The sequence below is a fragment of the Haematobia irritans genome, chromosome 4 (genome assembly GCF_050003625.1).
Source record: "Haematobia irritans isolate KBUSLIRL chromosome 4, ASM5000362v1, whole genome shotgun sequence".
NCBI classification, from domain to species: Eukaryota; Metazoa; Arthropoda; class Insecta; order Diptera; family Muscidae; genus Haematobia; species Haematobia irritans.
Window position 1 is genome coordinate 216,723,935 of NC_134400.1, and position 13,113 is coordinate 216,737,047.

General features: G+C 32.5%; 1 protein-coding gene across 4 annotated transcripts in view; it reads right to left on the reverse strand.

Annotated features, from left to right (window-relative positions):
- Positions 1-13,113, reverse strand: part of LOC142234983 (RNA-binding protein Musashi homolog Rbp6) — a 1,501,536-nt gene that overhangs the window by 84,648 nt on the left and 1,403,775 nt on the right. For all 4 annotated transcript variants that reach the window (XM_075306193.1, XM_075306192.1, XM_075306194.1 and 1 more), the window contains exons 9-10: positions 318-400; positions 2-86 (exon numbers count right to left, since the gene is read on the reverse strand). In XM_075306193.1, coding sequence (XP_075162308.1) covers positions 2-86; positions 318-400 — 168 coding nt within the window. The remainder of the gene's footprint in view (position 1; positions 87-317; positions 401-13,113) is intronic.

A 13,113-nucleotide genomic window follows, 5' to 3' on the forward strand; every position in this document is an offset into this window, starting at 1 on the left:
CCGTAAGCGGAACGGCCAGCAGCACGAGTTTTGGCTAAGTTAGCCGGTAACATGACTTCCTTCGGTTGGGCTTTCTTGCATTCGACCTGAAAAAGATTAAACAAAAAAAAAAAAATAATAATAATAATTAATTTCGCAATTATGAATTTGATTTATTTGAAGTTCGAAATATTTTTAAAGTATTTTAAAATGGTCAAGCTGCTCCAGGACTAATAATACAAAAATATGAATAAGATCTTTTTTTTTTTTCATTTAGACCTATTGTGCTATAATTACATATTGCCAAAAATATTTACGGGTTTATACAGAATACTTACCATTTTATTATTTATCTCATGGAAATGGATTTCACAAACTTTGTCTACGACATCTTCACTTTGAAATGTAACGAAGCCAAAACCTGTAATTGGAGGGAAAATTTTATTAAAAAAGATTTCTATGATAAGTATTATATATAAGTTTATTGCAATTCGTTCCTTTTGTCATATTGACAAAAAAAAAATTAGGAACGAATTTCAAAGAAAAATTTAAAGCAATCTGATATTATTGAAATTCCTAAATTGGCATTGATTGAAATTCTAGCTAAACTAAATGTCTTATCTCGAATGGTCATAGAGTATTAACGACATTTTTATCCCCAGGGTGAATGAATTTTTAGATACATTTCTTTGTATTATTGTTCTTGTTTTGCTTTAAAAAATTTGATACTATTTTTCTTAAATGCTAATACATTCCTATTTACAACGTTTTTGCTTTGGTATAAACTCTCTTTCCGTACCACATCAGTCTATTTAACAATATGCAATACATAGACACAGGCACACATGCTAACCCTTTCAATATTTACACATTTTTGAATTTTCAGTTGATAAAATTATGGAGTGGGCTAAAAAGTTCGTTAGAGTTGTTGTTTATTTAAGCTTTAGCTATATCTTTACAAGTTTTTGACAATGGACTTTCCGAAGAGAGTGAGAGAAAGAGGAAGAAAGAGAGAGAGAAACAAAGAGATGGAGAGAAACATTAAACTTCACTGTGAATATATTAACGACACAGTGGTAATATTCTTGAAAGAGATGAGAGAAACATACATCGAGAGAGAGAGAGAGAGAGAGATGGCAGAGTTGGATCAAACAAGACAGAGAACAATGAGTGGAGTATATGTGATACTGTGAAAATATATGTAAACCAAATATATGAAATTAAATTCAGATCAATTGAGTGTAATATAATACAATTACCCCTTAATTTACTTCAAATAAATTCAATTAAGTTGAACTCAAACCCAATTAAACTTAAGTCATTGCGATCAAATCGATTTATTGCAATTAAAAAATAATTTAAATTCATTAAAATTAAATTATAAAAATAAATATTTTCATTTCGGTCTTTCTATTCAGTGTGATATGGTTCCTCTATTTAGTTGAAATGTTTCTCCGCGTACCACTGTCATGTTGGAGTAGATTCTTGTTATGTTGACCAAACAACATAAACTTTCTTTATAGCCATAGATGTGGCATTCACGGTGGTTGGCTACTCAGTGGTTGTCTCTCCCTGGGTTATAGATTACAATAAAGTTTCTGTTTTCCTAGATGCTTTCAGCCAAGAAGGGATCAAGAAGTCCACCCAACCACTAGGAAAAGGTTGTAAATGATAACTTGAACAACATAAACCAAGGAAGAAATGTAAAGAAAATCACAATTGAAATAAAAACAAACGAGTGTTAAGAAGATGATGGTTGAAATCGGATGTTGGGACAAAATATAAAGCGTGCTCAGGGAATAACTCCATATACCAAGGATATGTTTGGTTTAGATCCTAACTCACACACGAAACATAAATATGTACAGACAAGAAATTTTAGTTTTTCTTTTCTTGTTTAAGTACATAAAAATATCTGCAGGGCATACAAGTTCTAGTTCTAGAAACAACAAACGTAAAATTAATATTGTCTCTTGTGACTCGAAGTTTAGCAGAAGATTACCTTCCCTGTGGGGGCGGGGCATAAGGAGAAAAGAAGTGTTGTGAACTTTTCAGGTGATGTGTCAGCAACATAACGGAAAAACGGACTGAAACATAGATTAGTTTATGATCTCTAAACTAAACTTGCAGGATTTATGGGAAAATGTGTAAGGGGTATTATATGGTGTGGTGAAAATGGGATTATTTTTATTATTCTGATGATATTTTTTATATATCATGTGTAGCGATTTATTGAGGAATTTCCATTTGTAGTGTAGACATTTATAAATTGATTTATCGCCTTGTGGATAAGAGAGTTAAAATTTTCTATTACAAAATATAAATCAGAATTTTGAAGCTTTGAATTTAGATATTCTCGCAAAATCCCACTTCAGAGAGAATGTATCCAGAGAAAATGTTTTATATTTCTGATATCTTTTATTACAACGAAAAAAACGCCAGATTCAACTACTATCTGGTTCTCATTAAGTGTTGAAGAATAAAAAACAGGTAGTTGGTCTATGTAGGGGCTATACTAAACAATAGTCTCATACAATTTATTTATTTACAAATCAAGAAACCAATTCATAAAGTTGGTATATCCCAATATGAAGTGATATACAGCATATTTGGTACCTCTTTCCCAGGGAATAGACCTCAAGAAAAAGAGCTCCAAAATCCAAATGAAACGGGGCCACAAATTTGGGTCGACACTTCGTAATGAAAATGAGCCCCATGAAAAACAGCCCAAACAGAATGTACCAGAAGCATGATATATAATTAGGGCTCATTTTCTCGCTTGATATAAAAGACCGTGTGAAAATTAAACCTAACTAATGGAACAAATATGAAGTTTTAAGAAAACAATTAAATATGTGTTACTGAGTATAAATCGAACCATTGCTAAAACCCAGAATGTGAAGCACAATAAAAAAAATGGGTTTTATTTATCGTATGAAAATTGCGACCTTGAGATGCCATAGAAATTATATCGGGAGATTATTGTTTTCTAGGGCATTTGAAATCGGTATTTAGGAATATTAAGAAAGTTTTAGTGTTAAATAGAAAAAAATGCACATGCATTTTATTTATTTCGTTAGGAATTCTATGCATGGAATTCAAAATTAAATAATTTTTCTTTATATAGACATATATGCATATTCTACCAACAAAAAATCCTAAACGTTTACGGGCAATTAATAATTCGTTTCCTTTATTACCTTCCTATCAATGGTAATTTTCCTATGACATTTCTTGGTGGGAAAATAGAAAATATTTGCAATCGGCATATAAGGACTAAAAAAAAAACACACACACACAGGTCAAACCAACATGCACACTTGGCAGTAATTGAGGGACACTGTACACGTACCGATAATGCACATGCATGTAGGAAAGTTCATATATAATTGTCCGTAAAGGTACAAAACAAAAAAATGAATATATGGATGTTTATTGTGATGTCCTTAAGAAGTTAAATTAGAAAGTCGATTTTTATTAGACCTGTATCGATAGAAATTATATAACACAATGTGGGTATAAAAAATTGCCTACATTTAAAATTTTAAGCTAATCGGATAAATATTGTGACTTGTATTTTGCCTCTATATATGGAGGGATTGATCCTTGAATGATATATTGATTGATTGATTTTCTGGGCGCATATAATATTTATCATATCGTAAAACATCCGCCTCTCCACTCCTTTTTTTCTCAAATCCTTATATATTTTCATCGGATGTATTGTGGATTTTCCCGACGTGAGACTAAATGTATTTCATTGATGGCATATAATTCCAGAGACAACGTGACGTGATACTTACTGCAGCCATAAAAATATATCTCTCAATATGTCGGATTGGGAGATCAACTTATTATACATTGATCACCCGTGCTGACAAAATTGAGATATACTACTGAGGACTGCCGGATATTGATGTATTGTTGAGTTATAAAAATTGCCATATTTAGTTGACTTGGACATCCTATTATATCGATTATTGAAAAGACAAAAACACGTAAACGGTTTGTTTGGTTAAAGAATAGTTTCAAGTTTGACGAATTCAATATAAAATGCAAACGATTTGCAAAATAATGACTTCACTGAACGTAGGAATAATTTATATTTTTTTTTCAAGGGACATGTAGAGGTTATATTATATTTTCGTATGCAGAACCAATTAAAGGACAATGTGAGTGGGGGTCAGGATATTGAAAGGTCTCCAGGCATAGAAAACATTTCAACATTATGAAAGCAAGCATTCCAAACTCAAACTGTAAAATGTTTTTCGTAAAATTTCAGGACTAGTATAGATTACCGGCCATGAAGGATTTTTAAATTTAAAAGAGCATCGAATTTCTTTCAAGTAGCAGGTTGCCAAAAAAGCAAAATCGGAAACCTTATACACTACTTCTTTGGGCTATATTTTTCTTTAAGATATGACAGCAATGATAGGCTAAGAAACAAGACGAGTCATCGCAAGTACAAGATGTACTTGTATTATATATTATCTAAAGCTTATAATAGGTGAACTGTGAAAAAATGAACTCAACACCAGAATGAAAGATTTTTTTAATGAAAACAAATAAAATTTTAAAGCCCAGAAAATTACAAATAACGCTACAATTGTAACACTGCTTGCAATTTCAGCATTAGCAATACCATGATGAATAAAGCATATAACGAACGCAGTTATACGCTCATTATATGCAATTATTTTCTACATTTGTAATGAGTACGTAATCACCAACTCATGCAAGGGCAACCGCATGCACACACACACACATACCGCCATCTCTAACCACCCACGAATGATTACTATTCTGGCTTATACCCATGGGTACGGGCACACACACACATCACACGCAGATATTGTAAAGCTTAAGTGTAACAGATGTTCAGTGAGCCTCATAGATCTACTAGCCTAGTCAATATTCACACTAAATTGCATGTTACAAAATAAGAGAGAATGGGAGAGTAAGTCTCTACATGTCCATGTGTTTCAGGAGAATTTGGATATGAGCGTATGTTTGGATGAGTACTTAATACTTACCAATAATAGTACATGCATATGAAGATAATTTCTGCAAATACATTAACTTTATCCCCGCCCTTTACACATTCTCCCTCAAACCGCATACACATACGAACAAGTTGAGTGAGGTCGGTCGGTTAGTTATAAGTGAGCATATGTATGGGCATGAGCTTATTACTGTGTGTTTGAGGTTGCCTTCTGCATCTAACCATAATTGCATTTCAAGGGAAAATGTGTTATAAGACGTTTTAATGCGATTTCTATATTAGCCATAGGTAATTTACTGTGGAACTGTGGTATGGTGTACTTTAAAGTTCTTAGAACAATCACAATATCATCAAAATATAATGTTTGGTCTACATACCGAAGAAATTATATTTGTGAGAACAATTAATGTACATTAGAGAAAGGTAGTTGAGAAAAGGGTGATGAACTGACCTAATTCGCCTTATACACAGTCTCAGTTATAATGAAGTTTAAATAAATCGGAAATGCATAACCCTAATTTCTTGAAGATTTCTGAAAATGAATATGGAAACCCTGAGACCAATGAACAAAGGGAAGCATATTATATAGTACAACTGGAAACATTGGTGGGATACCATGCAAGGTATCTGCATTCTTAAACTGGGACGATCTACGATTTCCCGTTCGTCTGTTGTAATTATGCTTGGATGGACGGACGGACGGATAGATTTAAATAATAGGATGTCCAAGTCAACTAAATATGGCAATTTTTATAACTCAATTATACATAAATATCCGGCAGTCCTCAGTAGTATATCTGAATTTTGTCAGCACGGGTGATCAATGTATAATAAGTTGATCTCTCATTCCGACATATTGAGAGATATATTTTTATGGCTGCAGTAAGTATCACGTCACGTTGGAATTGTATGCCATCAATGAAATACATTTACTCTCACGTCAGGTAAATCCACAATACAGCCGATGAAAATATATAAGGATATGATAAAACAAGTATATACGGCCGTAAGTTCGGCCAGGCCGAAACTTATGTACCCTCCACCATGGATTGCGTAGAAACTTCTTCTAAACACTGCCATCCACAATCGAATTACTTAAGTTGCGGTAACGCTTGCCGATGGCAAGGTATCTTAAAACCTCCTAACACCGCCTTCTAAATTGTATGTAAGTCCATACATGGTATACATTAAATCAAACAAGTATATACAGCACTAAGTTCGGCCGGGCCGAATCTTAAATACCCACCACCATGCACCAAATATTAGGGTTTCCTTTGAAATTTCAGGAGGACTTGAGGACACTTCCCGAAGATAAATTTAAAGATTTCACCTATGAGGACTATATCAGATTCTGGAGTTATAAGAACCATTTTTGTTTGAGTTTTAGAGGAATCATTAACATCTCTTGCAAGTGTGCAAGAACATTATTAAATAACGTCTTGATTTGAAATCTTAAATCTGTAGAAGTAAAATCTGGAAATTTTACATTGAGTTTCAAGCAATTTTCATGATCAGTGCGCCTTCTCCACCCTCAAGAAGTGAAGTCGGTCTATATGGAGGCATTACCAAATGGACCTATAAAAACTTAATCCGATACACGTTTTTGTGAGCCTAAAATACCAGAATATTTACAATTTCAGGAAAATCAGATAAAAACTACGGTTTCTAGAAACCCAAGGAGTTAAATCGGGAGATCGTACTTATGGGGGCTATACTAAAATATGGACCGATACTCATCGTTTTCGGCACACCTCTTTATGACCCGAAAATACCTCTAGATTTCCAATTTCAGGCAAATAGGATAAAAACTTCGGATTCTAGAAGCCCAAGAAGTAAAATCGGGAAATCGGTCTATATGGGAGCTATACCAAAATATAGACCGATACTCACAATTTTTGGCACACGTATTTGTGGTCCTACAATACCTCTAGATTTCCAATTTCAGGTAAATTGAATAAAAACTGCGGTTTCTATAAGCCCAAGAAGTAAAATCGGGAGATCGGTCTATATGGGGGCTATACCAAAACATGGACCTATACTCACCATTTTTGGCACACCTCTTTATGGTCATAAAATACCTCTAGATTTCAAATTTCAGGCAAATTGGATAAAAACTACGATTTCTACGAGACCAAGACCCCAAATCGGGAGGTCGGTTTATATGGGGACTATATTAAAACCTGGACCGATATAGCCCATCTTCGAACTTGACCTGCCTGCAGACAAAAGACGAGTTTGTGAAAAATTTCAGCATTATTGTTTCATTATTGAAGACTGTAGCGTGATTACAACAGAGAGACAGACAGACAGACAGACGGACATCGTTATATCGTCTTAGAATTTCTGCCTGATCAAGAATATATATACTTTATTAGTCGGAAATCGATATTTCGATGTGTTACAAACGGAATGACAAACTTATTATACCCCCGTCACCATTCTATGGTGGTGGGTATAAAAAGATCGATTAAATACGTATATAATCCAGTTTAACAAAATTTTCTATAGAAATAAAATTTTGACAAAATTTTCTATAGAAATAAAATTTTAACAAAATTTTCTATAGAAATAAAATTTTAACACAATTTTCTATAGAAATAAAATTTTAACACAATTTTCTATAGAAATAAAATTTTCACAAAATTTTCTGTAGAAATGAAATTTGACAAAATTTTTTATAGAAATGAAATTTTAACAATATTTTCTATAGAAATAAAATTTTAATAAAAATTTTCTATAGAAATAAAATTTTGACAAAATTTTCTATAGAAATAAAATTTTGGTAGATTATTTTTGGCTCGAGTAGCAACCATGATTATGAACCGATATGGACCAATTTTGGTATGGTTGTTAGCGGCCATGTACTAACACCACGTTCCAAATTTGATCAGATGAATTTTGCTCCTCCAAGAGGCTCCGGAGGTCATATCTGGGGATCGGTTTATATGGGGTCTATATATAATTATGAACCGATGTGGACCAATTTTTGCATGGTTGTTAGAGACTATATACTACCACGATGTACCAAATTTCAGCAAGATCGGATGAAATTTGCTTCTCTTAGAGAATCCACAAACCAAATCTGGGAATCGATTTATATGGGGGCTATATATAATTATGGACCGATGTGGACCAATTTTTGCATGGTTGTTAGAGACCATATACTAAAATCACGTACCAAATTTCAACCGGATCGGATGAATTTTTATCCTCTAAGAGGCTCCGGAGTTCAAATTTGGGGATCCGTTTATATGGGGGCTATATATAATTATGGACCGATATGGACCAATTTGTGCATGGTTGTTAGAGACCATATACTAACCCCATGTGCCAAATTTAAGCCGGATCGGATGAAGTATGCTTCTCTTATAGGCTCTGCAAGCCAAATTTGGGGGTCCGTTTATATGGGGGCTATACGTAAAAGTGGACCGATATGACCCATTTGCAATACCATGTGACCTACATCAATAAGAACTACTTGTGCCAAGTTTCAAGTCGATAGCTTGTTTCGTTCGGAAGTTAGCGTGATTTCAACAGAGGGACGGACGGACGGACGGACGGACGGATGTACGGACATGCTCAGGTCGACTTAGAATTTCACCACGACCCAGAATATATATACTTTATGGGGTCTTAGAGCAATATTTCGATGTGTTACAAACGGAATGACAAAGTTAATATACCTCCTATGGTGGAGGGTATAAAAAAAAACAACACAAAATTTGTATGCTTTTTGGGGTGTAACTTCATTTTGAAATGAAAATTAACGGCAATTTTCTTTTTGGGATTGTGCTTTGTTTTCACGTAGGACCTATTTTCGGTTTTTGCGATTCTAGGTGGGCCAAAGCGATTAAAAAGTGACGGACCTTTGGCTGTGCTTTAAGACTTTCTTCTATGACCAAGGCAGGACAAATCTATTCCAAACTGATAAAAATCTAGACTGAACATAACAATGACCAATTTAATAAACTTCGAAAAAAGTATTTGCCAGACTACACAGAAAAAATATCAACAACAGTTTTGCATTAAAATTTTTTATTGAATTTTAAAAAAAGATTCAATCAAAAATTTAATGGGTTCGACATTAGCTATAATCATCGATTTATTTGCATATTCGTAATAAATAAGAAATAAAACAAAATTATAAAAAATAATACAAAAATAGCACACTCTCACAATATGAGCTCCTTAGCATATTCCTCCTTAAGTTAAATTAAATAGTTGCCTTTGTAAATTATAACACCACTGTGTAACGACCTTCTTGCCATATTTTTGTAAAAGCAACGATTTGTCAATTCGTACAAATTCAGGTTACCTTTGTCTAGTTAGTTAGTTCCATTACAAATACTGCGAATGTCGTTGCCATTATCACGACTGCTGGAGACAATGACATGCAACTGAATTATAAATTAGATTCTCAGAAATCACATGTCCTAAGACAAATGTAAACGAAGGACATCGAAAGGCCAACTTATAGAAAATGCAAAGAAAATGACTTCAAATCAATCACAAATACTGGAAATAACAATCGGATAATTTGTATTTATTGCAAGTAAAAGGTAGGTTAGGTTTAGGTTATAAGAAAAGGAAAATTTTTATGCCACGCATAAACTAAAAAAATTTATTTACTATTTTTAGAGATAGTATGTCTTGAGGTCATGTGGTAAAAAAAAACAAATAAAATCTTAGTTTTTATTGTAAAATTGTTTCAATATTTTGAATATCTTCCTCAGGGAAATTAAATTTTTAATAGGAGATAAAGTGTCTTTCTCACAACTGCATTTGAGTTTTAATTTATTTTTATTTTATATATAATTAATTGAAATGACAAGAAATATTTTGCTTTTGGCCTATTAGAGAAATAATTGAAACCATTTAACTTTTTATATGCTTTAGATGTTTCAGATAGATTTTGCTCACACCAATTGATTTTAAATTTTCCAATATATAGACAAATAATCGCCTTTTGTACCAACAAACTCTGAATATTTTAATTCCTAAATATATTCATTAAGTATGCAGGTATTAATTTTTTTACAAAGATGATTCAGTTTTATGTATAAAAATACTTTGCCCATAATTATCATCATCATCATCATCATAATTGTTATCATCACAATACATGCTTTGTGGCATTGCCAATTGAAATGTTAACGTTTTATTAGATTATGCTGAATAAACTTTCTCCCATATAGGACAGCATGGAAGCCATAAGGATTTGCTTATAATAGCATTTGCATATGTAATTATAGATATTTAATAAATTTACAAATTTTGATATGACAAAATGGTCATACCTTCGATACAATTTGATAATGATGGGCAAACATACAAAGTCAATCAATGAATTATTAAGACTTAAATTGGAATATTACGATTAAAAGTTGAATTGTCTAATGCTTGGGCAAAAGTATACTAGGGTGTAGTGAAAACAAATTACAAACGCTATGGAGAATATATAGGCTTTGTTGTTTTGGGGATATTTATGCCTAATTGAACCCTACACTCAAAAAAAGTTTACTTGGATCCAAAGATCTTGACCTTCCCTTAAGGATTTTGGTATTGATTCAGAGCCAAAGATGCGGCTTTTTTAAAATAAAGAAATTTTTTTAGCGACCTATCTGGCTTTAAATCTAGGACCAATAAAATTAAAATTAAGATACAGATTTCATTTATCAAATGTTCATTCTCTTTTCGCGGTTTCTTAATAAAGGTACTCACGTACAAACAAATGCCAGTTTAAAAATCCAAATTATAACGGATACTTCAAAGTAAAAAAATGTTTTCTTAATTCAAAAAAAAAACTTTAAACCAAGGACGCTAAATCCTCAAAATAAGTCTTAGCCTATATTTGAAGCGTTTTTATCTTAAATCTAAAGTTTCAATATTTCAGTTAATTTAAGGACAAATTCTTTAAATCAAAAATGTATTTCTTTACTTTAAGGAAAATTAGCCTTAGTTCAAAGACATGGGACTTTAACGGAGGGACGCAAATTTACAAAATTTGTGTCCTAAATTTAATGAAAAAAATTTTTTTAAGCAAAGATTATAAACTTTATTTTAATTAAAATTTCATTACTTTAAAGAGATTTGTCCGTAATATTTTGTAAATTTCGCATCCTAAAATTTAGGTTGCGTAATCTTTAATATTGCGGAAATATTTTTTTTGAGTGTAATTCTTGAGATCTGCAGTGATATTAGAAACCTCTTTATTAGGACAAATGGACTCTTAATCATTACCAGGGTCTATCAAAAAATTGGCAGTATGCCGATTTTCAACAATTTTATTTCTAATCACTGTGTTTTACGCACAATAGTATTCAGATATTTATATATCACTTCAGAACGAAGTGGAAATTAAGTCCATCACTAGAAGAGAGTATTTTTGGATGTACACTAAAAGTTATGACTTAGGAAGAAATTTCCATTTTTTTGCTGTAATAGCCTTGAGTATGTTTTATTTCTCCTACTCGCATCACAGTGTAGCACATATTTTGACAACATTTACCAAAATTTTTAAGTTTTTATTTTTTCCTTTATTTTTTAATAAATTTCCTCTGTGTTGTGCTATTTTTGTGATAAATTCTCAAATCTCAATTTCTCTTAAAATTGCGACCAAGGCCAAAAATAATTGAATTTACGCATCCAATATTTGTGAGCAAATTTCCCTTATCGCACTGTAATGTTTTCAAGAAAACACATGTGCCGCCTGAAAGTATGCCATAATTTTATAACAGTGGGTAATCCCTACAGCTCCCCTAATCAGTCAATATCACAGATATCATTTCTAAGGAATTTAAAAGAATTGATTTCACAATTATTAATAAACAAGTAAGTAAAGTCTAAAGTCGGGCGGGCCGACTATATTATACGCTTCATTATTATTATTTGTAGACCAATTTGTAGACCAATTTGTAGACATCTCAATTCCTTCATGAAGGTTTATACTCCCATATACAAATATTTATATCTTAACCGATTTGGAGACAGTTTTTTTTTACTTCTACAAAATCTCTAGAATTAAAATTTAAATCGGCTAATGCACAACATTACTAAAATAATATGGGAAACATTTAAATCTGAATCAAATTTGAGGCAACTTCGCAAAAACGTATTTATGATTTATCGATCGATAGATGTGTATTAAATTTGAGCCATTTTTTTTTGAGTTTTCGACTTAGCAGTGGTGATTTAATGAAGAAAATGTGGGTATTTTGGACTTTTTTGCCTAAATCGGAAAAACATATATATGGAAGCAATATCACATGCATAGTTACTATGTTAATTCTACTCCCTGTGCAAATTTTCACGTAAATTGGATTACATTTTTGATCTCTGTGGTCATATGACGTAAAATCGGGCGAAAGATATATATGGGAGCTATATCAGAATCTGAGCCGATTTCAACCAAAATTTGCACGCATATCCAGAACCTTAATTCTACTCTCTGGGCAAAGTTTCAACTAGATCGGGGTTAATCTTTGGTCTCTGTGGGTATATGAGTCTAATCGGTCGAAAGATATATTCGAAATCTATATGTAAATTTGAAGCGATTTAAACAAAATTTAGCAAGCGTAGTTAGAATGTTAATTCTACTCCCTCTGAAAAATTTCACGTAAATCAGAGTAAAACTTTTGCCTCTGTGGTCATATTAGTCCAAATCGGGCGAATGATATATATGGAAGCTATATCTAAATTTGAACCGATTTCAATAAAATTTACCACACCTGACTACACTACTAATTATATTCCTAGTGCAACATTTCAATCAACTTAGGGTAAAACTCTGGCCTCTGGGGCCATATAAGTCCATATCGGGCGAAAGATATATATGGGAGCTATAGCTAAATCTGAACCGATTTACACTCAATTTGGCACAAATAATGATACTATTAAACGTACTCCTTGTGAAAAATTTCAAGCAAATTACGATAAAACTCTGGCTTCTGGGGTCATATAAGTCCATATCGGGCGAAAGCTATATATGGGAGCTATATCTAAATCTGAACCGATGTGGCTGATATTTTGCATATTTTGCGAGAGCCTCCAAATATTCGGCCTTGAGAAATTTTAAGAAAATACCTTGATAAATACGTCAATTATGACCAGATCGGTGATAAATATATATGGCA